Source organism: Cervus elaphus, chromosome 5 (assembly GCF_910594005.1).
Source record: "Cervus elaphus chromosome 5, mCerEla1.1, whole genome shotgun sequence".
Classification (NCBI taxonomy): Eukaryota; Metazoa; Chordata; class Mammalia; order Artiodactyla; family Cervidae; genus Cervus; species Cervus elaphus.
This window is the reverse complement of record NC_057819.1, coordinates 105,279,576-105,305,126: the sequence shown is the minus strand read 5'-3', so window position 1 is coordinate 105,305,126 and position 25,551 is coordinate 105,279,576. Positions and strand designations below refer to the sequence as shown.

General features: G+C 45.0%; 2 protein-coding genes across 3 annotated transcripts in view; both read left to right on the top strand.

Moving 5' to 3' along the window:
• The window catches only part of CDRT1 (CMT1A duplicated region transcript 1), a 30,845-nt gene extending 17,741 nt beyond the window's left edge, over positions 1–13,104 (top strand). Inside the window, exons 9-14 of the mRNA XM_043900939.1 lie at positions 690–838; positions 1,846–1,988; positions 7,222–7,380; positions 9,192–9,457; positions 10,424–10,576; positions 11,812–13,104. Coding sequence (XP_043756874.1) covers positions 690–838; positions 1,846–1,988; positions 7,222–7,380; positions 9,192–9,457; positions 10,424–10,576; positions 11,812–12,626 — 1,685 coding nt within the window. The 3' untranslated portion in view covers positions 12,627–13,104. The remainder of the gene's footprint in view (positions 1–689; positions 839–1,845; positions 1,989–7,221; positions 7,381–9,191; positions 9,458–10,423; positions 10,577–11,811) is intronic.
• Positions 13,105–15,282: 2,178 nt separating this feature from the next.
• On the top strand, positions 15,283–25,078 carry LOC122694765 (Golgi apparatus membrane protein TVP23 homolog B). Of its 2 annotated transcripts, none has more exons than XM_043903909.1 (7): positions 15,283–15,437; positions 16,148–16,230; positions 17,415–17,559; positions 19,663–19,752; positions 20,894–21,025; positions 22,284–22,412; positions 23,917–25,078. In XM_043903909.1, the coding sequence occupies exons 1-7, from the start codon at positions 15,426–15,428 to the stop codon at positions 23,950–23,952; spliced, it is 627 nt and encodes a 208-aa protein (XP_043759844.1). In that variant the 5' UTR covers positions 15,283–15,425; the 3' UTR covers positions 23,953–25,078. The 2 variants fall into 2 exon arrangements, with proteins under 2 accessions (XP_043759844.1, XP_043759845.1); XM_043903910.1 differs by lacking the exon at positions 15,283–15,437 and adding an exon at positions 15,523–15,669.
• Positions 25,079–25,551: the final 473 nt, after the last annotated feature.

Sequence of the window (25,551 nt, the reverse complement as noted above, 5' to 3'; positions counted from 1 at the left end):
ATTGCCTAAGGAAGAAAGTTCTTTGGGGGGGCTTTAATGTTCTCATCACTGAATTTGTGATGCCCACTGAATTTGTGATTCTCAGTCTCTTCCTTCAAGCTAAGTTCTCCCACCACCCGTGGACTCTCATATCCACCCAACATTTACGATAAGAGAGGTGGGGGCTCCAGCACCATCTGTGTAGAAGCAGCAGTAGATCCACCCTCAGCTGTGACAATCTCTTAGAAGTAAAATCCAAAGATCAGATTCAGAAATACTTTAAAATGTAAATGGAGATAGACAGCTTTCTCTTCTTTGGGGGTGGGTAGGAGGTGAGGGTCAGGAGACAGCATCTGGGAGGAATCATGCCCTGAATACCTGCCATGATTTTCCTGAAATCTACTCTAGCGTCTTTCAGGCTTGAGGAGGAGGCTTACTGGAGATGAGTTGTCCACCTCTTAGACGAGGAGGCTAAGTTCCAGGGTCAGAGCCAAGGTCTATGCATTGCTGGATCTCCCAAGGGCTATGAGAGGGGAGCCTGGGTTGCAGGTACATGGACTATGGGTGAGAGCGTGGGGGTGCTGGACCAGGTGAAGCCTTCTGGAGTCTGACATGATGGGCTCGGCTGGTCTCAGCTTCTGCGATGGGGTATGGAGCCTCTTTGGCACCTTCTCCATGCACCCTCTTTTCTCTCTCCCCTTCCCTTTCAGAGTGGGATATAGAGACAGGGAAGTGCCTAAAGACCTTCAAACACAAAGACCCCATCCTGGCCACCAGGATCAATGACACGTACATCGTGAGCAGCTGTGAGAAAGGCATGGTCAAAGTCTGGCACATGGCCATGGCCCAGCTGGTAAAGGCGAGGAGTGGGGACGTGGGGGAGGGGACTAGGGGGAAGGGCTAGGGGTGGGGACTGGGGAGCAGAGTGCTGTGGGTAAGAGACCGGAGGACACTGACAGTCCACCTCCAGGTAGCTCCCCAGACCACCCTAGGGTGGTTGAGAGGCAGTCACCAAAAGAGGGTGGTCCCAAGAAGGGGAAGGGGAAGACCCACTAAGAAGGGGCCATTCTGAGTTGGTTGAAGGTCAAGGCCCACGTGAGCCATGTAGTCATGGGTGGAGGTGGTGGAGGCTGCGTTCTGACTCCGCAAGACACATGGACTCAGCGGGGTCTTTTCACAACAGCACAGGTAAAGTACCTTTTTTTCTTCTGGAACATTTGACTCTGATTCTGACACGGGGTCTGCGAATGAGCAAACCACAGTGATCTCCTCTTGCCTCTCTTCTGAGAAGAGAATGTTGGCTGTCTAGAAAGTGATCGAATGTTTACACGCAAGAAGTGTTCTTGCCGGATGGGCGGCCCCCATCCCCGGTGGGTGGTGCTGAGATATCTTTTGTGCCAAGAACACAGGATCACAGTGAGAAGCGGCTGCCTGGCTGGTGGGCTTTTTCACCAGTGATGTTACCGTGGTCTAAGCAGCAGTTACTGGATATCAAGCTGCCTCTGGTCCTGGCGGGAGCTGACACATGAGCCTTGCCCTTCTGGCAGTGGAGGAAGGAAGACTGTGTCCCTCTCAGGCACTCCAGGAAGGCGGGGCCTGCCTGGTCACAGACCCACTGGGTACCAGGCCTCCCCCGATCTCCTTCCTCCTTAACTGGGGAGGGAGCTCTGGAGAGCAGGTTGCCTGAACCTCACCAACCTTCTTAGAGCAGACATGGAGTGGGCTCAGGCAGACTCCCAGTGTGGTAGTCACAGATTGGTGGAGTGTGGCTTTGGGATCCATCTCAAGAAGCCTCCAGCTCTGCTCCTTGAGGAGTCACTATTTGGGCTGAAGATGGGCTGAGAACAGAGGCATCTTTTCTTGCAGACGCTCAATGGCCACGAGGGGGCCGTGAAGTGTCTATACTTCGACCAGTGGCATCTCCTGTCGGGAAGCACTGATGGCCTGGTCATGGCCTGGAGCATGGTGGGAAAGTACGAACGGTGCCTCATGGCCTTCAAGCATCCAAAGTAGGTGCTCAGGACACCCTGGCTAGGTCCCTGTCCCCAACCCCAATTTTCCCATCAGAACCTAGACTTCACTCTTTAGATCAGTCCCCACTGCTCTCTGCTGACCCTCTTGCCTCTGCTCCTCACCCATTTCCACTTTCCTTTTCTTCCATCTGTTGCCCAATATAGTCACCCCCTCTCCTGCCCTCCCTTATTTCTCTTAAGAAACAACAATACACAGTATGTTTTCACTGCAGATTTTGAGAAGTTATTGAAAATTTACACTTACGGCACATGTGACAAATTTTATCTGTTACCTACCAAACTTAGGAATATTGGCGGAACTGTCCCTCAGTGATGCCAGGTCCAGTAAACTTAAATTCTTGGAATTTTGTGGTTGTGAAAGCTTAAAATGACCCAGGTGCCCAAGGTTTAAAAATAACTAATGGCTTAAAGAAGGAGCTCCCTTAAAGCCTGTGGGCTCAATTCTATTCCGGGACAGCAAATGGATTTCATTTTGCCTTTCCAATCCCAGTTTAGTGATGGTGCCTGCTTGGATCCAATTAAGAAGTACTCCGAGGTTATCTAAGCTTATTTGGAAAGGGCATTGTGGTCAATGGTTAATGGTTAATGGTTAATTGTTCTGCCATAATCGTGGGTTTACAGACTGCTCTATGCCACTCTTGTACTGCACGCATATTGCTTCTTCCCCTGAGCGCATTATAAGAGACGCCAGGAAGCTAAGTGCTATCCTAATTCACTGAGAGAGTGAATGGGTCTTCCAGAAGGATCTGTCAGTTATTTAATGAAATATGGTCCTAGATTTCCTTGTACCCTCACAGAAACCTCTTTTTTAAAATTAATTTTTAAATTTTTAAAAAAGGTTTTATATTGGAGTATAGTTGATTAACAATGTGATAGTTTCAGGTGCATAGCAAAGGGACTCAGCCATACATATATATGTACCCATTCTCTCCAAACTCCCTTCCCATCCAGGTTACCACATAACATTGAGCAGAGTTCCTTGTGCTATACAATAGGCCCTATTTGGTTATCCACAGGAACTTCTTGAGCAGGCAGACTGGCTCTGTGGGCAGTAGAGGGGGATATGGGCCTATATGTGTATGTTCTATATCTGGGGTGTATAACTGCATTGTTGACAGGTGGGTAGTATCAGGAAGGGCCAGTGTTCAGTGATTTAGTCAACCCTTGGGTGATTATCGATAAACCTCTCAGCATTTATCATCTGGCTTGTCCAAACTTGACCTCAAGGAGGGACTCAAACTTTGTGATGTCACATTAAAATGGTAACGCTAGGTTTTTAAAACCTTCCAAGCATGATTCAGTAGGATTTAATTTAGTTATTGGAAGATAATTGTTTCTAGCAAACTCAGCAGTGTGTTCACCATTTCATCAAGCCCATTCTACTAATACCTCAGTTATGAGACCTTCTTAAACCATTCCCACTTCCACTGAATGACAGCCCAACATACCATCCACATTGGCGCTTGATGCCTTGCACACATACAGCAAATCCATAGACAGTTATAGTACATTTGGAAGACATGGGCAGTGTTCTCATTTGTAGGGCCCTTTCTCCCACTCATCTGTAGCAGTACTGTGTATATATTGTTATATATATACAGTTGTTAATGTCTCACTCTTTGTGATCCCATGGACTGTAGCAAGTCCTGTCTTCACCTGTCCTTCACCATCTCCCAGAGTTTGTTCAAACTCATGTCCATTAAGTCGGTGATGCCATCCAATCATCTCATCTTCTGTTGTCCCCTTCACCTCCTGCCCTCAACCTTTCCCAGCCTCAGGGTCTTTTCCAGTGACTCAATTCTTTGCATCAGGTGGCCAAAGGATTGGAGCTTCAGTTTCAGCATCAGTCCTTCCAATGGATATTCAGGGTTGATTTCTTTTAGGATTGACTGGTTTGATCTTGCTGGGCAGTTTGATCTCCTTGGTGGGTAGTTTAACTGGACATAATGAAGTGCTGAGAAAGCAAATTCATGCTATTGATTTGTACAAAGAAGCCAAATTATTAATTTACTGCAAGAAATATGATTATCAAGTACACTGAACACCTGCATTCCATTAAATGTATACATTGTAAATTTATATATATTATATAATATATTTAATACATTAAATATATATATTTATATATTATATATAACATTTTAATATATATTAAGTAAATTGAATATATTTATGACTTAAAAATTAAGATAATTCACATGACATAAAATTCACCATTTCATGGTGTACAATTGAATGTTTTTTAGTATATCCATAATATTATGTGGCCATTCCCACTATCTAATTACACAATATTTCCATCAGTCAGTAGTAATGTCCTCTGTTTCATTTCTGATTTTAGTAATTTGAATTTTATCTCTTATTTTTTGGGAGCAGTCTAAGCAAAGATTTTATAATTGTTATATCTCCTTGGTAAATTCACACTTTTATCATTATTATGTAATGTTCTTTTTTTGTCTCCATTAACAATTTTGTCTAAAAGTCTATTTTGTGTGATATTTGTATAGACACTGTGGTGCTCCTTTGGCAAGGAGTATCTTTTTTTTCCCACTGTTTCACTTTCAACATATTTGTGTCTTTGAATCTACAGTGAGCCTCCTGTAGGCAGCATTTAGTTGGATCGTGTTTTTAACCATTTCTCCCAATGTCTGCCTTTTAATGGAAGAATTTAATCTATTTACATTAAGTGCAAAACAAACTTAACTCTACCATTTGGCTCTTTGTTTTTCTTTTCTTTGTTGTTGTTGTTGTTGTTCGTTTGTTTCATTTCTCAACTCTTCTACTGTGGTCTTTTTGGGTGTTGAATGGATATTTAGATATTAACAGTGTACCATTTTAATTCTGTCATCACATTTTTACTATATATTTTTGAATTACTTTATTAGTGGTTTCCCTTGGATTGCTGCAAGCCTTTGGTTATTTTCCAGAGTTCCAAATAGTTGATTCTGACAGTTTTTGCCGATTTTTTCATTGCTTTTATGAAAGGATGGAATTTTGGAGGTCCTTTGAACTCCACCATTTTCACTGACATCACCTTCTGCAGTGGGTTTTTTTTTTTTTTTTTTTTTGATCAAGGAGGGACAAAGAAAGAGACAAGTGACATTTCTAGGGCAGAGAGAAAATATGAAAGGAGACTGGATTATGCCATAACCATGAAAACCACTGTTGTGTGAGGTATGGGCTTAGTTTTTAAAATACCTTGATTGATTTAATCCCGACAGGAATCCTCTGAAGCAGTTCCCCTTCTCATGGAAGAGAAAACTGAAGACTGAGAGGTTATTTTCTCAAGTTTATACAGTCAGTAAGAGGTCCGATCAGGTTTTGATCCCAGATTTTCTGATCCCAAAGTCTGTGCTTTAAATCACCAGGCTATAATGGTATATAGGCTGACCCACCAAATGTCACAGGAACCCGCGAGAAGTGTAGGCTCAGCTCAGCAAGATCCAAAGAGACACACAAGGAGGCAAACCCTTCAATCACAAGGCATCTCTCCCAGTGCTGGATTCGCCATAGGTGGACTGAGGTGCACTTAGGGCACCAATAAAGTTATTGCATTTTCATCTTGGGAAAAAATGAGAACTTTGTTGAACTTTCTTACATGTATTTTATACCTTAGATTTATTATCTGTCTATCCATCTGTTCATGTATTCATCACTTGATACCTCAAGCCACATTGGGTTCTTTCCTGTTCTTTGAATGTCTTCTGTGTTTCAAAGTCTTTGTTATTTTTGTTTTGCTAGTTGTTGGAGCCTTGAAAAGTCTCAGTATGACTCTGGTACCTTGGTCACCTTGGAATCTGACCAAGTCCAGATGATATGTGGTGAATGTCATTCTTTTATTTATTTTTTAACTTTTTATTTTATATTGAAGCATAAGGGTCAGACATGACTTAGCAACTAAACAACAACAAAAACATAGCTGATTAGCAATGTTGAGATGGTTTCAGGTGCACAACAGAGCAACTCAGTTGTATATAGAGAACGTGTATACATGTGTTCTCCCCCCAAACTCCCCTCCCACCCAGGCTGCCACATAACATTAAGCAAAGCTCCCTGTGCTATACAGTAGGTCCTTGTTGGTTATCCATTTAAAATAGAGCAGTGTGTACTTGCCCATCCCAACTCCCTATGTTGGATATCATAGTTTTAACATACCTTAGCAATGATCATACACTGAAACATGAGCCAACATTCACTTTTGTCATATTTATTGAGGACCCACTATGGGACTGGGCCATATGCTGGGTGCTGGGCGTGCAAAGGTGAATAAGACAAGTGTTGTACCCAAGAGGATCTGACAATATACTGGAAGTCTATGTATATGAGTGGGGTGAGAGGACCAGTGGAGATGAGAGATGGCTTTATGGAGAAAGTAACATATGAATGTGGCCATGGATGGACTTGGATGGGTGGAGGTGGCAGAGATTGATGGACCTGCTTTGCACACGAGGTCTAAGAAATTGGTGACATCAAGTTCCATTTTTCAGTAGCATTAATAGCAGTGGGGTAATGGCACTTCTCAGATCTGAATACTCCACTTATCTGGAGCCCAGCTAGGACCCAACTGTTGTCAGGGGGATTTCGTTAGAGGCATTTATCTAAATCTTCTCCCGATCCCCTCCTCTTCTCCTGCTGGTAATCACAAAAGAGAGCTCAAAAATCTCAGCTGCTGGGTACAGTTTTCCTATGGGATGTTTCACTGAAAGAATGAAAGCCACCAATTTAAGGACCAAGAGAACCTGCTCAAATACCAGGTTTTTGCTTATTATAAAGATAACCATTTTCCCGTCTGTTTTTTCTTTATTTATATAATAATGCTACTTTTTAAAAGATTCAAAACGTCAAATAATTCTGAGCATGACATTTGTAGACATCTGATAGCTAGAAATCAAATTGTAAGAGAGAAGCACAGTCATCTATATATCTGACCAAAAAAAAAAAAAAATCTTGACATAAGCCCTTTTGTTTTTCTGCTTTGTGGTGCTGTGACCAAGTTGTAGGAACAGTAACTGCAGAGTGAGGGGACAGAGTACAGTTGTGTCTTGAGGGTTAATGGTTTACATCCAGAATCACAAAATGATGGCAAACATCACTTCAAGGACAGTCATGAGCACCCCCCTTCCAACCACACACCAAACTCCCTAACTGCAGACACATCCGAGTGGTTCGCTGGAAGGTGGGTACTGCCCATCACTCTGTTCCCTTCCAGGGAGGTTCTCCACGTGGCCCTTCTCTTCCTCCGGGTCATCAGTGCTTGTGCCGATGGCAAGATCCGCATTTACAATTTCCTAAACGGGAACTGTCTGAAGGTGATGAAAGCCAATGGCAGAGGTGATCCTGTGCTGTCCTTCTTTATTCAGGGCAACAGGTGGGTGGTCGGTGTGGCGGTCAGGGTCCTGAGTGAGTCTGTTTAGATGGTTTCTTTTTCCCTCCTCTGGGACACTGGCCCTGGATTTGCTGGCAGCAGGAGAGCACAGGTTGTGCTCACTTGTAGTTTGGGTCGCGGTGGATGATGGGCTCAGGGGCTCATTTGTTCCCAGGGTCAGATCTGATCATGTGATGGGCATGATACAGCTCTGCCGCAGGGACCTGGTTCTGCCAACAGGCAGCCTCCACCTGCCCCCTGATCCCGTGTCCAGCCTGAGTGCTCCTCAGCTCCCTGTGTCTCGTTTCTGATGCAAAGAGACTTGCAGGAGGGTTGGGGTGGCATTGGCAGGTGGCCCATGTCCAGTGGGGCAGAACTGAGCAGAGGTGTGTGTAGGTGTGCTCGAGGTGTGTGCTCAAGAGGTGTGTGCTCAGTCGCTTAGTCATGTCTTATTCTTTGTGACCCCATGAACTGTAGCCTGCCAGGCTCCTCTGTCCATGGGATTTTCCAGGCAAGAATACTAGAGTAGGTAGCTCTTCCCTTCTCCAGGGAGCAGAGGAGTTTACAGAAACAGAACCATGGTAGCACTAATTGAATATAGCACTGTGTTGTTATATGCTAGGTTCACATGATATTATGTAAAAATACCCAACTAGACTTTTAAATTCTAGCACAGGCTCACTTGAGACATCACCTACTTGCTCCGGACTATTTTGCCTTCCTTCTGCGTAATAAGGCTCAATAAATGAATACTCTTCCAGTCATGAAGTCAGAAAACCATAAAGAGAGGTCACCTCTGACCTTCTTCTCATTTGTGACATCCAAAGAGAGACGTCAGCTTGAGTAAAAATGAGTCTGAAAGATTTCTAACTGGGATGGTTCCCTGATTCCATTCCAGCGTATCCTACCATAACCAGTCACTTGTATGGAGAGTTTATGCTGACTGTGACAGTCTTAAAATTACAGCCTTTCAGAGCAGAAAGGAGCCTGCACACAGCATTTCCCTCTCTTGTTTACAGTTATAGGCGACCTAGGAGCCAGGGTTGGGGAGTAGCGCCCTGTGAGTGCTGCGAACCCCAGGAACAGTGGGTGGGAGGTAATGTTGGGGGTCCTGGGTTCAGGGGGGATTAGGGAATATGGAAACCCTCCTGCTTTCCAAATACAAATGTCCTGTCTGGACATAGAGTGTGCAGAGAGATCCTGGAGTGATGGAGTGAAGGTCGGGGTGGAAGGTCAGCGAGGGCTTGAAGACCTCCCCCATTAGAGAGCTTTCTCATCCCATCATGACAATAGACATGCGGCATTTGGATGCTGTGCTTAAAAAAGGAGTGAACTTCCAGACATCTGTGTGCAGAGTAGCTAAGCTTTCTGCCTCGGGTACCTAGGTCCTTAGCACTTACTCCAGGAAGAGAAATTCACTTAAAAATGTTTTAACTTGAGAAGCGAAGTAATCAGGACATGTGTGCTTTGCTCACAACTCATTTTTAAAGAAAACAGCTACAGAGCTAATGAGTTCTGCTGCACGGCCTGCTGCCTTTCTCCGCTCTAGACCCTGCAACAACCTACACCACCTTGTTTGTGTGGTCATTTCCCCAGCACTGATCTCTTGGTGCAGGATCCAATGGGACAGTAGTCCTAATGCATGTTTGGGAGCTGGGGCAATGGCAGCCTCCACGTTCCTTTTAAGGGTGTGTGGGATCTTAGCTCCCTGACCAGTGATTGGACCCGCTCCCCATCACTGGGGGGTGGAGTCTTAACCACTGGACTACCAGGGAAATCCCCTTTTGTGGGCAGTCATGTTGCTTTGGTTCCAGGATGGTGATCAACACGGAGAGCAACATCCTCCTCTTCCAGTTTGAGAATATCAAGTGGCAGTACTCAGTGGAGCGAACCAAACAAAAGAAGAAGGACAGAGAGGAGGACAGGGAAGAAAACAGCTTTGCAGAAGTCCTCTCCAAGTCTAGCACCCAGGTCTACAGTCCAAGGGATTCTGTGTCCAGCAAGCAGACAGCCCAGGAGTCCCTATTAAGCAAACCTCCCAGGTCCCGCATCTTCCTGAGGGCATCCAGATTACCTACAGGTGAGACAGCTGAATCCAGGCAGCCTCTGTGGTATCCTTTGGAGCAGGCAAGGGGCTGCCAGGACCAGCTTCTTTGTGGGATATTTTGGCCAGTGGTTTCTTAATGATGTACATCCCAGTTCTTTAGGGCAGGTGGGAACTGTTCTCTTTGATATGACAATCTAATAGGCAGCTCAAGGGAAGCTGCTTATTTTCAAGGCCTAATTTCCAAATGTATTAGACTCTCTCTACAGGAGGTGACACTAGCCCTTCATACTTGCCATTAAAATAAGAAACAAGCTACCAACACCCTCCTCCATGCCCTTGATCCAAACACACGTTGCTGTTATGTTAGTTGCTCTGTCGTGTCCCACCCCATGGACTGTAGACTGCCAGGCTCCTCTGTCCTTGGGATTCCCTAGGCAAGAATACTGGAGTGGGTTGGCATTCCCTTCTCCAGGGGATCTTCCCAACCCAGGGATTAACCCTGCATCTCTAGTGTGTCCTGCTTGGCAGGTGGATTCTTTACCACTGAGCCATCTGGGAAGCCACTTTCCAAACATATAGTTCATGATTCACTTTCCAAATATATAGTACATGATTATTTCCGTAGGACAGAGACGAGGTATATTGCGCTCTTCTCTCTAGACCTCTGGTCGATAACATGCGTACTTGGAAAATACTAGATCAATAGATCACCTCCAAGCATATTATACCACAAATGATCAGCTAGGACAGAGCACTAGAAATTTCGGATAACACTTAAAGCTTGATAATCAGTAGGAAATCAGGTTGGCGGGGGCAGTCAGCAGGTGACCTAGATGGACCTTTGGTTCCAGGTGACTGCCTAGCTTCAAGGAACAAGAAACATCAAACAATAAAGTGATAATTTGTGTGAAGATCAGTTGAATTATCAGCTATGCCCCCAGTAGTCATCCTTGATTGAATCACAGAATTACTACAGTTTCCTCCTCAATCTTAATTTAGGCGTGTTAATGGAGACACCTCCAAGTCCAGGAAAGCCAAAGTCACCCTGGAAAGATGGCAGGAAGAGACCCGGTTCTCAGGAAGCAAACAGCATGGGTGCCGAGCAGGAGAATTTGGAAGCAAAACCCGTTGTCGCCGGAGATCAGAAGACGGGTGATCCTTTATTCTGAATCAGTGTGACAGGATTCAATCCCTCTTTCTCTCTCTGTTCAGTCCAGTTTTTCACCAGGCCAATAACTTTGCTTATCTTTGATTCAGACAGATAAAATGCCCAGCTTCTCCTAAGAGTGACTGGTATTGGTTTAGTGACTGTCTTCCCCTAATCGTCCCCTACTAACTTGAGGCCACACAGAAAAGTGTGAAAGTGTTTAGTCACTCAGTCGTGTCAGATTCTCTGCCACTCCATGGCCGTAGCCTGCCAGGCTCCTCTGTCCATGTGATTTCCTGGCAAGAATACTGGAGTGTGTTGCCATTTCATTCTTCAAGGGATCTTCCCCACCCAGGGATCAAACCTGCTTCTCCTGCATTGGCAGGCAGATTCTTTACCACTGAGCCACCAGTGTGCTAGAATGAATCTCTTGTCCTTATCAGTGGCTTTTGGACCTGTTATCATTCAAAACATTTTGGGATCTCCTGTTCAGGAGTTGCTTTTTGGCCACGTGATAGTTTCCATTTTGCAGTGGAGACATATTTTTTGAAGGCAGTTTTGATTCTAAGAAACATCCAAAGACCTTTTGGAATCAAATTTGATTATAATAAAGTGGAGATCAAGCTTTGCTATACAACTTTTATTTAAAAATCTATGTATGTTACTAAAAATTTATGGGCTTCCCAGGTGGTGCTAGTGGTAAAGAACCTGCCTGCCAGTGCAGGAGATGTAAGAGACGAGAGTTCGTTCCCTGGGTCGGGAAGATCCCCTGGAGGAGGGCATGGCAACCCATTCCAGTATTCTTGCCTGGAAAATCGCATGGACAGAGGGGCCTGGTGGGCTACTGTTCATAGGGTTGCAAAGAGTTGGGCATGACTGAGCAACTAACACTTCACTAAAAAATTTATAAGGCCCATAAATGGGGTATGAAGTTCATTCCCACAGGGGAATTTCAAGAATGTGTGGAACATAACAGATGTTCCTTCTAAAATATGTATATCTAGATGTTAATGCACACTTGGACACAAATACTAGCATATCTGTTAAAAGCTCATGTTAAATATGTTGTGATTGCTCCTCTCATAAGAGGATTTTTGCTCACATGATGGTGGCGTGTCGCTGGCTGGGCAACAGTGAAATTAGTCTGCATAATAGAATGGATTTAATTTTCATGCATGAGTATTTAATGGTTCTCATGGAACACTGATTTGCTTTTCTTTTCTGTTTTTGGAAAAAGCAGATGATGTGGAGAAATTACCAAAACAAAGGTATCTGGGAATTTCGGGAGACTTGATCAGTCGCTCAAAGAAGTCCTGGAGCATTCCCATGTCGCCTGACCAGTTCCTCCTGACCGTGACCGCCCTGCAGAAAGCCCATAATTCTGGGGAGTTTGCCTATCCCCGGAGGCCCCAGGCCCAGATCATCGATGTCTGGGGACCTTCCATTCCATACCAAAGGAAGGTCCTGAGTTTGAAGGGCCAAGAGGTCCAACAAGCAGTTGACCAACTGAGATTCAGCACTCCTCCCATAGAAGTGAAGCAGACCAGTATTCCCCTCAAAATCCAGAAGCTTCGGCCCAACCTGAAGAAGTCTGTACACGGCCCCCGAGTGCAGTCCACCATCCCCCAGCCGGTGCTTATCCGCCCCAGGTTCCGTGGTGGCTTGAAGGGCGAAGACCTGGCGACCAGTTCAACTGACGGAGTGCGCAGCTTCAGCCCCTTAACCAGCATGCAGGTCATCAAGCCAAACCGCATGCTGGCTCCGCCCACGGCCCCGGCAGCCCAGGCTGCCAAGAAAGAACGGCCCCGCCTCTACTCTGCCCTCGACCCCTTACGAGTGAACACAGAGTTCATGCTGCTGACTGTGAAGGAGCAGAAAGAATATGGGGAGGCCAGGATGAAAGAGTTTCAGGCCATAAAGCCAGTTGGAGTGGTCGATCCAGAAAAGGCCAGCAGAGCTTCATGGATCAGGAAGATCAAAGGCCTGCCCATCGACAACTTCACGAAGGAGGGGAAAACCGCGGCCCCTGAACTTGGTCAAAATGTGTTTATTTGAACCAGTCTTGGGAAATTACAGGGTCTTATAATAAACAGGAAACCAAGTAGATGTTGATATTTGGCCTCTTTTGTTTTGTTTGTTTTCAACTGTTCCCTGGCAATTATCATGGGGACTCTTTATTATCTTCCTATAAGTCAAAGAACTGATACTTATCAAAGTAAGAAAACAAGAGACTAAGAGAGATTGGTTTCTGTATTCCCACTGAAAACCATTCACTGAGATGCATGGAAACCCTGTTTCATTGATGGGGGATGAAGAAGTGGTTTTTGGAAATTTAATACCACTCATTGCTACCAATTTCCTGTGTCATTTCTTCTAGCAAATGGAACAAAGGGATTATATCAGAATCGTGCACTGGAGTCCCCTGGTGTTTTCATACAGAAGCCTGATGAAGCACAGTAAGTTCAATTAAGGATCAAAAAGGAGCCCTCAAATTGTGTTTCCTCAGGGCTGACTCCTAGGGAGAAGAATTAATATGCCAGCAAATTTGGAAAACTCAACAGTGGCCACAGGACTGGAAAAGGTCAGTTTTCATTCCAATCCCAAAGAGAGGAAATGCCAAAGAATGCTCAAACTACTGCACAACTGCACTCATCTCACACACTAGCAAAGTAATGCTCAAAATTCTCCAAGCCAGGCTTCAACAGTATGTAAACCATGAACTTCCAGATGTTCAAGCTGGTTTTAGAAAAGGCAGAGGAACCAGAGATCCAACTGCCAACATCTGTTGGCTTATCGAAAAAGCAAGAGAGTTCCAGAAAAACATCTACTGCTTTATTGACTACACCAAAGCCTTTGACTGTGTGGATCTCAACAAACTGTGGAAAATTCTTAAAGAGATAACAGACCACCTGACCTGCCTCCTGAGAAATCTGTATGCAGGTCAAGAAGCAACAGTTAGAACTAGACATGGAATAACAGACTGGTTCCAAATCTGGAAAGGAGAATGTCAAGGCTGTATATTGTGACCTTGCTTATTTAACTTATATGCAGATCTCAGTTCAGTCGCTCAGTCATGTCTGACTCTTTGCGACACCATGAACCGCAGCACACCAGGCCTCCCTGTCCATCACCAACTCCTGGAGTCCACCCAAACCCATGTCCATTGAGTTGGTGATGCCATCCAACCATCTCATCCTCTGTCTTCCCCTTCACCTCCTGCCCTCAATCTTTCCCAGCATCAGGGTCTTTTCCAATGAGTCAGCTCTTTGCATCAGGTGGCCAAAGTATTGGAGTTTCAGCTTCAACATCAGTCTTTCCAACGAACATTCAGGACTGATCTCCTTTAGGATGGACTGGTTGGATCTCCTTGCAGTCCAAGGGACTCTCAAGAGTCTTCTCCAACACCACAGTTCAAAAGCATCAATTCTTCAGTGCTCAGCTTTCTTTATAGCCCAACTCTCACATCCATACATGACCACTGGAAAAACCATAGCCTTGACTAGATGGACTTTGTTGACAAAGTAATGTCATCACCGACTCAATGGACATGAGTTTGAGTAAACTCTGGGAGTTGGTGATGGACAGGAAGGCCTGGCGAGCTGCAGTCCATGGGGTCGCCAAGAGTCCAGAACAATTGAGTGACTGAACTGAACCGAACTGACCCTTTCTACACTGATCAGCGTGTGTCGATGTTGCTATTTAAGCCTGCTGAGGGGCCAGGTAGGTAATTTAGAAGCATGCAGCCCAGCAAAGGGCCTGTGGCCCATTAGAGAGCTCAAGCCCCATCCAAAAGGGTTACCCTCCACTAGCCCAGCATGGCCGTGGGATGGAAACCATTCAAACAGTAGCAGAACAAAACAACAAAACACCAACCCCACAACCCACACACTGGGTGGGCCACCAAAATCCTGGCATGGCAGACTAGATGCACGGGACACCTGCTCCCAGCCTCCGCTTTCACCTCCAAGTGCATGAATACTAATGTTTGGCAGCCTTTCTCTCCTTGGAGAATTTTTTTTCTCCATTATTAAGATACCAGGTGTAAAGTAGCATTGGCCAATAGCCATACAAAATTGTGATTTGTATGGAAAGAATGCCCTCAATTAAGGAAACGTGCTTCTACACATTATTCCACGAGTCTTCCAAGAGCAGTTTCACACAGGCCTAGCAGATAGAACATTGTTACAATCCCGGTTTCAGAGAAGACACAAAGTCCCTGAACTCAGCTCCTTCAAGGGGCAAGACCACATCCTTAGCGGCTAAACTTAAAACAGTAATAATATCTCCTATTGAGTAGGTACCCACCTTGTAGGGACACCCTTTCATCACCTTCCCGAGGAAGGGAAGGAACACAGGGGTCAGTTAGATAATTGGTAAGTGCACATTTGTTTTTTCAATTGTTTCCACCATTTAAAGTACAAAAGCAATGCTGTATACATCATCGTAGAACACTCAAACGAAAACTATGGAATAATCACACCCCACCCCCATACCGGCCCTGAGGCCATCCACACTGATGGGAAGGACACCCTGTAAGTACAAGCAACATCTCCATGTGATAAACCATGAAGCTTTCCCGGTTAGGCTGCACGGTTAATTTCAGCTCCTGCTTGGACCAGTCGGCGAGTCCCCGCCCACTCGCTAGCCCCGCCCCACCCCGAGTCGCTCCGTCCCCACGCTCGCCCCACCCCACTCACTCCTCCCGCGAGAGCCCGGATGCGGAAGTGGGACCGGGTTTCCGCTGTTAACTTCGGCTCTTCCTGGCTGGTGGAGTGCTTTCTGCGTCGGGTCGGTCCCTCCCCGCGGCTGCGGCGCTGACGTGGCTCCCGGAAGTGGGGTTGGCGGGGAGCCGTCATGTTGCAGCAGGTAAGGGGCTGTGGGCGCTGGGAGAGGGCGGCGGCGGCTGGGCCTGCCGGGTGAGGGCCTGGGGGGGCGGCCCGGCCTGCCGGGTTTGAAGGGGGCGGTAGCGACGACGCCGAGTGTGGACGGCGAGGGGAGGGGGCCGCCGCCCTGGACGTGGAATTAGAGGAGTTGCCCCCCTCCGCCCCCCTCCCCCCGGCCTAGCAGTGAAGTTTATGTCGTCGAAGCAGCGTTGGAGGTGATGGACGCTTGGTCCACTCCCGTGACCACATCTGCCCTCAGGCCTAATTACAGCCCTTACGTTTATATCTTCCTGTTTTCGGAAAGATTACACTTTTACTCAGGTTACCGTAGGTGGTGTTTTCGTACTGAGGGGTTACTGTGGTCCAGGTACCGTCCTAGGCCCTGGGAAAGAGCTGCGAACAACGGGGAATGCTTCCTGCCTTGAATGGGAGGGTGAAAAGGACTGTGCGGGGGTGGGGGCTGGACCAGGGCCGGGGCGCGGAGACAGGATAAGTTACAAGACTAAAGGTGTTTTCACATAGTGATAACAAAGCCAGGGTGATGTGATAGCAGAGACCTGGGCTGTGAGTTCCAGGTGGCTGTGACCGTGTCTTTCCATTGTCTTCCGTGTTGACTACCTTGCTGCCTTGCATGGAGTGGGCATGGAGGACGGAATTTCGTTTTGCTTCATGAGTGTTTACTTTTCCTATCAGGACAGCAATGACGACACTGAAGATGTTTCACTGTTTGACGCGGAAGAGGAGACAACTAACCGATCGAAAAAATCCAGAATCAGGTATGAGGATAAGTTGAAGGGATGGGTTAGCCTCTGGTGCTGTTTTTCTGTTGACTGGTGCCAGCACTGGGTTTCCGGGCAGAGTGGTTGTGAGAGTGCTGGTGAAGAATGTGTACTGCCAGTTTGCTTTTCAGTCTGAGATGAGATGACATCTCAGGTTTTCTCTGGGAATAATTGACATGGAATTTTACTCAGTACTGTTTCCAAATCTGCAAAGCCAATTATTTGAACACTGGTGTTTTTCATTCTGACTTTTGTACCAAGGACACACAGGTTTTTTTAGATAGTTTCTAAAGATACATTACATTTTGGGTTTATTGTGAAAATTTCAGTACTGTATCTTTTGTATCGATTAATATGAAAACATATTAATGTCAAACAAATGTCAACTCCAAACTTAGTGCTCTCTAAAGAAATTCACTTAATGAAATCAACCTCTACCTGAACCAAAAACATTACGCCAAGTGAGAGATGCCAGTGCAGAAGACCACATTTTATATGATTTCATTTATGTGGAATGTCCAGAACAGGCGAACCCACAGGGACAGAAAGTACCTTAGTGGTTACCGAGGGCTGGAGAAGGGGTGAGATTGGGGTAAATGGGGGCGTGACTGCCCACAGGTATAGGATTTCTTTTTGAGGGGGTGCATCATGAAAAAGTTCTAAAATTGTGTGATAGTTGCACAATTCTGTGAATATACCAGAAATCACTGAATTATACCCTTTAAACAGGTGAATTGTATGGCATGTGGTTATATCTCAATGATGCTGTTAATAAAACACCAACTCTGCCTGATGGGTATTTTGTCTTAATGCCTGATTTCTGAGGGCCTGGGAATTCTGAGGGCGTGGTTTTTAGACAAATGAAAATAGGAGTCAGTCCTAAGAGTATAGTGTCCCTTATTTCTCCAACCTTGGTAAGGTTTCTTGTTATGTATCTTGTGAAAGTTTATAGTCAGTGAGGTGTAAAGTCATGTTTATATAGTGTATTTTCTGTGACAGCAGGGCCTAGTCAAATAATGGGACTTAGGAAAAAAGAGAGGTACTCGGTTTGCTTCTTCCTCAAGTCACCTTTTATTTTGACAAGACTCTGCATGGTTCTGTGGCTGAAACATTTTCATCTACATCTGCAGTATCTGTCGTAAAATGTAATTGCATTTCTTTTGTTATGTTTTGGTTTTCAGACACCCAGTGGCATCATTTTTCCATTTATTCTTTCGAGTCAGTGCAATTATAGTCTATCTTCTCTGTGAATTGTTCAGCAGCAGCTTTATTGCCTGTATGGTGACAATTATCTTGTTGTTGTCATGTGACTTTTGGGCAGTCAAGGTAGGTTTGATTGTTTTTATTTTAAAACCGTTTAATATGATGAGATTGAATGACGTATAAACAGTAAAAAAAAAAAAAAAAAAGACACTTAGCATTTTCGATTGGGGTTAATTTATCTTTTTGTTACCTTAGGCCTCATCTCTGTAAAAGTGCCCGTTATGTCACAGTAGGTTACTACTCTACTGACTTGTCTGTATGTTATGTTAACCTGCATCAGCTCTAAAGTGAAACAAACAAAAATGCGACCAGCAGCTACAGACCACACGTACTGCTTCTGGTCCACACCATTGGTTTTGCTTCAGGGGTCACCTCTGGCTGTGCCCTGTGTGATTTCTAGATACGACCCCAGGATAGCTTGACCCCAGATAACTGAAGGAGTCCCCACCATTGTGAAGGCTCCCATGGGAGCTCCAGGACAGTGTTTCTTAGCCAGGGCCAATCCCCCCCACCCCAGTGGGCGTTTGTTGTGTGTCACCGTCCGAGGACATTTTTGGTTGTCACAGCTCGGGGTGGGGAAGTGTGCTGTTGGCATCATGGTGGAGGCCAGGGATGCTGCTGGAGTGCATAGCCGGGACAGCCCCCCATGTCAGAGAATTATCTGGTCCTGAGTGTAGATAGTGCCTGTGCTGAGGAGCCATGGCCGTATCGTAGGGAATACTGAGAAGGTAAGAAATGGCTCAGACCCAGAGGCTGTGGTGGGTGGAGCGGTAGTTGTATAGATAGAGGGGCATGTGAGGAAGTCACTGTGGTCAAATATGAAATGTAGACTCCAGGATTAGGCATATGAGTATTCACTGTAAAACTTTTTTGTGTATTTGGAAATTTTCAAATTTTGAATACAGGGGGGAAAAAAATGCAAAAACTAGTTTTGGAATTTCAGAGATGTGTTTACTGATTCAAAAACCAATAAGATGTTACAAGTCTACTCATGCCCACCAACCCAGCCATTTTAGATGTTTTGATTCTTACAGATAATCAGAAGTGGTTGGCTTGGTGGTGGCCAGTTTCTGTAGGCCACAAAATGTGGAGAATAAAGATTACAAAGATCTGTTTCATGTAGGTACTTCTTTTGTGCAGTCTTCTTTGGCTTGAATTTCTTTGAATTTCTTTTGTTGCTTTATGTCCTAAAGTGTTTACTGTATCCAGGTCATAGTTTTGTTTTGATGAATGTTTCTTTTTGTTGTTCATGTTATTTCTGCCTAGCCAGATAGAACACTACCTTTTGACTTGTAGTCAGTTCTTCCTGGTAGTTTCCAAAAATTAAATAATTAGAACCCTGTGGGTTTAGAGTTTTAGGAAATATGGCCAGATAATACATTTTCTGATGAACTCTTTAAAAAAAAAAATAAAAACCTAAGGCTAAAAGAAAGTCACTCTTTTTGTGTGGCAGGATTACTTACAGATACACAAATAATTGAGATATGAAATTAAGTCAGGAATGGGGAAACTGTTAAATGGACTGCTTACACAATACTGGGTGGCTCGCAAACAACAGGGATTTTTTTTCCACATTCTGGAGGCTGGAAATCCAGGTACAGGGTGCCAGCATGGTCAGCTTCTAGGGCCCTCCTCCAGGTTCTAGACTGCTCACCTCTCACACAGCTGAGAGCAGAGAGAGGGTAGAAACTCTCCTGCCTCTAAGGGGGACACTAATCCCATCTGCACAGGCTCCCCGCTCCCGACTTCATCTCACCCTTGTCACCTCTCTGAGGCTTTCTCCTGACACCATTACTGGGCGATGCTGTGGGCTAGACTTTCAGTACATGAATTTGGGGGAACGCAGTATTCAGTCCCAAAGTAGGTCCCAGTGGCTGAAGAGTTGGGTTTAGAGACAGGGAACCAGAGAAAGGACGAGAGCTCACGAGGGGAAAGAAGGGTGATGTTTGTGGATGTGCCGACCCTGTTACCTCTGTCCTGCTGGGCCTGCCGTGGCCAATGTAGTTACTCTTTTGTCCAGGCCTCGTATATACTGGTATTAACTGGGTGTTACGGATGGAAAGATGATGATTTGTTGTTTGTGAAATGTTACACTAAGATAAGATGTTAAGGTAGATCTGTCAGTGCTATTTTTAAAATGTGTGTATATGTATTAATCTTCACCAGAATGTCACAGGTAGACTAATGGTTGGCCTGCGCTGGTGGAATCATATTGATGAAGATGGAAAAAGCCATTGGGTGTTTGAGTCCCGGAAGGTAAACAAACAGCCTTTGGTGTTTTGGTTTTCTTGCATGTCATTTAATACATTTTGTGTAGATAATATTTGAATATTTAAGGATAAATTACATATGCAGATGTAATCAACTCATAAAGAACTACCCCAGATCACTTGGCGGGGCAGTACTAAACTAGATGACCTTCTGAACTCCCTGTTTTCTCTGGCCGGCTCAGGCTGAAAATGGTGTGTCCAGGAAAGAATCATGAGAGAGGGCTTGGGCTCGGAGTGTATGCCATGTGCCCGGCTGGCCCCTTGGGGCTGCTGCTGCAGGATCTCTTCTGAGTCCCTTGGCTCTGCGGGCTGTGCCAGGGGTAACTGCCTCCAATGGCTCCCTCTTGCCCCCATGGTTCTCCTCCATTCGTGGGCAGGGAAGAAAGGATTGCAACTGCATAGAAAATCTGAGTTGATGGAAGCAGTTTGCTCTTCAGGCTTTGCCTTCAGAAGCCCTGGGGGACGCTGGTCTGTTTGGGGTTTTAACCTGCTTCTCTGTAGTGGAATCAGCTTGGGTGGCAGAGGACAACATTCTTGGAGACAGCACTGGTTAAATCTCTCACCTTCTGCTTGGAAGGGCCCTGACTGGTGCTTCTCCGAAAGCAGTGTTGTGCTCGGTGAGCCCTAGACCTTTATGTTATAAAACCCGCCTGGGGAACAGCGCACCACCTTTTACATTCCTGGGTATTGCTAAGATGTCGTGGTCATTGTTAGGGTCCTGACTCCTGGACCCTGACTTGACCTTTGAGTCTCCAGGAAATCATAGCCCTGATTTCTTGAATCCTTACTATGAAGGTGTCTTTCAAGGGTTGCTTGTGAATAACCAGTGTAAGTGCAAGAGGCCTGACTAGAAGCCCAACACTCTTACTGTGTTGGGTGATGACAGACTGTCCACTTTGCCTTGAAAATGAAACATTCTCGATTTAAAACAAAGCATGTTAAGACCAGTTATAAAAATCACATCTACTGTTTGAACAGGGCAGGGAGTAGGGGTTCAAAGTTGGGACTTGGGTTGTCTGTATTAATTTATTTAAATTTGAGGGTAAGGAGTTTTTCATTAAAAATGTTTTAACTTTTTGCCAATAAATATACAGAACCTTGGTTATTAAATCTGTGTTGTTTTGTAGGCCTCCCCTCAAGAGGGTAAGACCGTCTCCGAGGCTGAATCAAGGATCTTCTGGTTGGGCCTCGTTGCCTGTCCTGTGCTGTGGGTGGTCTTTGCCTTCAGTGCCCTCTTCTCTTTCAGAGTAAAGTGGTTGGTGAGTGTCGGTGACCCACCCAGGTGGCCGGTGGGTAATGGGAATAGGCGACCACCCGTCTTTATCAATAACATCAGGGTCCTGTCTCGAATAGGCAGCTTCATCCTGTATTTCCCGAGTGTGGGTTCTCAACTCTGCTTTCCTTTGAGCACTAGAAAACAGAGTCCTGTGAAAGACCCCGTCTCACCAGTTCTCCAGGTGCCCTGCAGTGTGTTGACTTAGCCCACCTAAGTGATCACCGCATTGGTAATCACAGTGCAGTGATTACCACATTGATCCCATGACCTTGTCAGGTGTGGGTGGTCTGCATACTTCAGACGTGCTTAGCTTAGTTGGGGACTAACGGTGGTCCTTCCTGAAAATGCTGGTGGTGACCTGTCCTCGTCATCTGCTGCAACAGTCACTGTATGACCTCTCTCAGTTTCTCTGGTTCGGGAGGTTGGAAGGGGCTTGTCTGGGAAGTTCTGGCTTGGGATCTTTTGTTTTTTTGATCAGACAGTGGCTGGGGGCTGGTATGGCTCCTCTCTGTGAGGTCCCATGGCCTCCCACATGGATTTTGCACACGGCTAGTTGGGGCTTCCTCTCAACCTGGTGGCCTCGTGGCAATAAGTCTGCCTACTTGAGGGTCGCAGCTCCAGGTGAGAGGGCTGGAGCTCACATGCTGAGGTACCTGGTGCAGCTGTACCTCTTTGCTCTGGCTGCCCTGACAAAGGACCACAGACTGGGGGCTGACACAGCAGAACTGTGTTTCCTCCCAGTTCTGAAGGTCTCTGTCTCTCTGGCTTATTGACCGTCTTCTCCCTGTGTCTTTACATGGTCTTCCCTCTGTACATGTCAGTGTCCTAATCTCCTCTGCTTATAAGGACATCAGTCATGTGGGATTAGGGCCATGTTGGTCTTTCTCTTGACCATTCTTTTGGAATTCTTAAGGAAATAATTGACACTTGCACTCCTTCTGGGTCTCAATTACTTTTATATCTCTACTCACAGAACCGTGGAAAATAGTAGAGAGGGACTGGTCCGCCACTGCACCCCCGGGTCTGACACAGAGCACGCTTGTTGATGGCTGCTTGTTGGACAGTGCAGAGCTCGTGGTGGATGAGTCTGTTCTGGAAGGGAGACAGGAGTCGTCTCTGCCACCCTTCACAAAGCTTCTTCCTCCTCCTCTTTCCCGAACTGGGCTCCGTGTCTCATTGATGGCAGAGAGAACGGTCAGTCACCGTCAGGCCCGTAACCGTTGATTGTTGCCCTCCCCCAGGCGGTGGTTATCATGGGCGTGGTGCTGCAAGGGGCCAACCTGTATGGCTACATCAGGTGCAAAGTGGGAAGCAGGAAGAACCTAACCAGCATGGCCACCTCGTACCTTGGGAGGCAGTTTTTAAGACAAGTAAGTGTTCTCTGGAGGTGAGGATCATTTTGATGTGGTCAGTGACTAATGCAGTGATGATTTCTAACTCTTGTAGAGTTTAATTTCTATGAAATACTTGAAGTTTTTAAAGGGATATATTTAAGTATGAAATGATGATAGTCAAGTTATTTTATTTTGTCTTTGGAAGCTTTTAGGACATTCCAAAAATGTCAGTGTCCAGAAGTTATTTTAAAACCAGAGGGCTAAAATGTTCATTGACAGTAATTTTTTTTTTTTTTTAAGAAAAATTAGCTGAAGTTCAGTTGCTTTCCATTACTTCTGGTGGCAGTCTTGAAGAATGTATCTTATACGGTTTTAGGGTTTATAGTAAGAGCAAGTTAGAAACATAAGACCGTATCATTAAAGATTATTTTTAAAGTATTCAGATTTTTTTAAGAACGTGTAAGACAGAGGATCAGATGGCTGGATGGCATCACCAACTCGATGGACATAAGTTTGAGTTAACTCTGGGAGTTGGATGGACAGGGAGGCCTGGTGTACTGTGATTCATGGGGCTGCAGAGTCGGACACAACTGAGCGACTGAACTGAATTGAACTGAAGTTTTATTACTGTAGTTTCTGGATGTGAAGGTTTCGGTTAGAGTTTTCAGTGGGATCAGTAGTATTCTTAGGTAAAAATAGTTGCTGGTAAAATCTTTAGGAAATTGATTAGGTCTTTGTGTGAGTGACGCCTCACGTTTGTGTTTGTGCAGTAAGTTGGGCAGGTAATGATGCACGGGACAGTTAGAAGGTTTTCAACCTTGGCCCTGCATCAGGCTTGCCTGGAGGGCTAGAACACAGATCTTGGGGTTCCACCCCCAAAGTTTCTTACTTACTTGATGACCTGGGGCCAGGTCTCACCAGTTACATGTTTACAGGTTCCCAGGTGGTGCCGATGTTGCTGGTCCAGAGATTACATTTGTGACTAAGGCCCTGAGAGGTCAAGTGGCATGTCAGAAATATACAGCAGCTAAGTGGTTCAAAGTGAGGGCTTAACTCAGCTCTCCTCTCTTGAAATTTGTTGCTCTTTCCTGTATGGTTTCTCTTGTAGGAAAGTTAAGAAGTGGGGAAAGCAAGGATTCTTGCAGGGCCATGATTCCTCTTGAGGGCTTTGGCAGAGTCCCAGTATACTTTGGCTGGGTGAAGTCCACCTTATGGTAATTTGCAAGTGTGTGCTCAATAGGTTTTTCCCCTCAGATTTTGATCTTTGAGCCTGATGTACATGGACAGGGTCAGCAGACTTACATGGCAGCCAGTGATGCTCTGCTCCAGTGAGACTGCTTGCTGGACATCCGGGTGGACTCACTGCTTTGCTTCTTCAGCGTGACAGTCATTTTTAACATAATTGGGCCATGTAGTAACTGCATCTGCTGACAAATACGAAATGTTTTCCTAGTGCTTTGAATCTGGTGTTTTATGTAAAATAGCTTTTCTTTGTTTTGTAAATCGATTTTGGCATTAAGGAATTGTTTCTCTTTTGCAGACAACTGGCGACACTCAGACCACCTCAGGAGAGTGAAAGCCTGCGTGCTTTTTTCATGGGGAACCGCCCAAGGCGGGTCTCGACTGAACCTTCAGAACTCAGAAGCTATTGCAAAGAGGAGTGTGGGGTTTGTTTTTCCATTTAAAAATTTACTTTAAGAAAAAGGAAAAGTAGTTTTCATATTGTCTTCTTTTTAGCACCTGGGCCTTGAAGTTGTGGTATGGCTAGAAACACTGTCAGCATTTGGTTTATGGTATACATAGGTGTCTGTCCATAGTCTTGTGAGATCGCTGTGTCTTAAGTTAAAGTGTTTGTGTTCACGTCCATGTAAATGGAGACCTTTGCGTCTTGGTTCATAGAACACAGAAGGATGTTCTTAGTCGATCTCAAAACTCTCTGTGTTTACCTACTGTTTCTGTAGATTATTTTAGAAGTTTTTGCTTCCATGGTAAGAGTGAGCACTTTGGCTAATGTGTACGTTAGAAATAATGGTTAATTTTACATTTAATATATACTTCATGGTGAAACTTCTTATCCTAGGCATTCACAGGCAGGTAAAAACCACACTTGGGCTGTTGGTGTTAACTAGTTTCTAAAATTTGGCTTATTGATGAGTCTTGTACTGCAAGACCCAGTTAACATAACAGGAACATTAATAGTGTATTTTCATGGGATTCCTAGGGATTGCTGCTGTTCTATTTATTTTTGGGGGAGAATAGCCAGATTTTACTTTGAAACTCCCAGAAGCTCTTCAGTGGTCCTTGGCCTAATGAAGTCTTTTTCCACTTAAAGAGTATTATTCTTATGTCATAGTGAGAATAATTATTTCGATACTTGGCATTGTAAATGCCTAAAAGACGTTTTATTTTATGAATCTATTTTTTTGTCTTGCTGTGATAGGGATATTGTAAATCATGCATTTGTATTAACGGTATTTCTTAAAACAACATATGTAACAATCTGCAAAATACTGTAGGCATCTGTGAATTCTGTCCTAGGTACTGTAAACTTTGTTTTAATCAATGGATTATTTTGTGACTGTATTTATACATTGTTAAAAATTTTTTGAAGATGTTTTGTTTAATTGAGTGTCTTTATTGGAGTGAGAACTTTGAAGGTGCATAACTTTATATTTGTATAAAACTCTACTGTTTACAAAGCACTGTGACGTTTGTGATCTCCTTTGATCCTCATGGCAAACCTGTTCTGTGTGACACCAGTGTATTGGTGACAGAGCGGGACCTCAGGTCACTGAGTGACTTGTCCAAGGAGCCACTGATTATAGGAAGACCCATCAGGACACATGTCTGATTTTTGAGGAAATCCTTGTCTCTAAATGTCCTTTCCTTTCTTATGAATCATTAACTTACTAAGTCGTTAATTTGGTAAGTGCTTGTTTCCCATTTTATTTATACTCATCTGGTGAGGAAAGTGAATGCTGTGTAAAGACATGTTTTTATTGAGCCTGAAAGATCTGACGTCAGTCTGTTGAGTTGGGAGTCTAGCAGGAGACCCAGTGGTGTCGTTCTCAAGGCAGCTGTTGTTATTTGAGGCTGTGATCCTAAACCAAAGTGAATTTCGGATCGTGTACGTGGCAGCACCTGCTGTTTACTGCTGTTTATCCCCCACTGTTAG

What these genes read in the sequence shown, in the direction of transcription:
- LOC122694765 (XM_043903909.1), top strand. An exon ending in GTGACTTTTGGGCAGTCAAG is followed by an intron (nt 17,560 to 19,662) that starts GTAGGTTTGATT and finishes AATCTTCACCAG; the next exon opens with AATGTCACAGGTAGACTAAT. An exon ending in CTTTCAGAGTAAAGTGGTTG is followed by an intron (nt 21,026 to 22,283) that starts GTGAGTGTCGGT and finishes GCCCTCCCCCAG; the next exon opens with GCGGTGGTTATCATGGGCGT.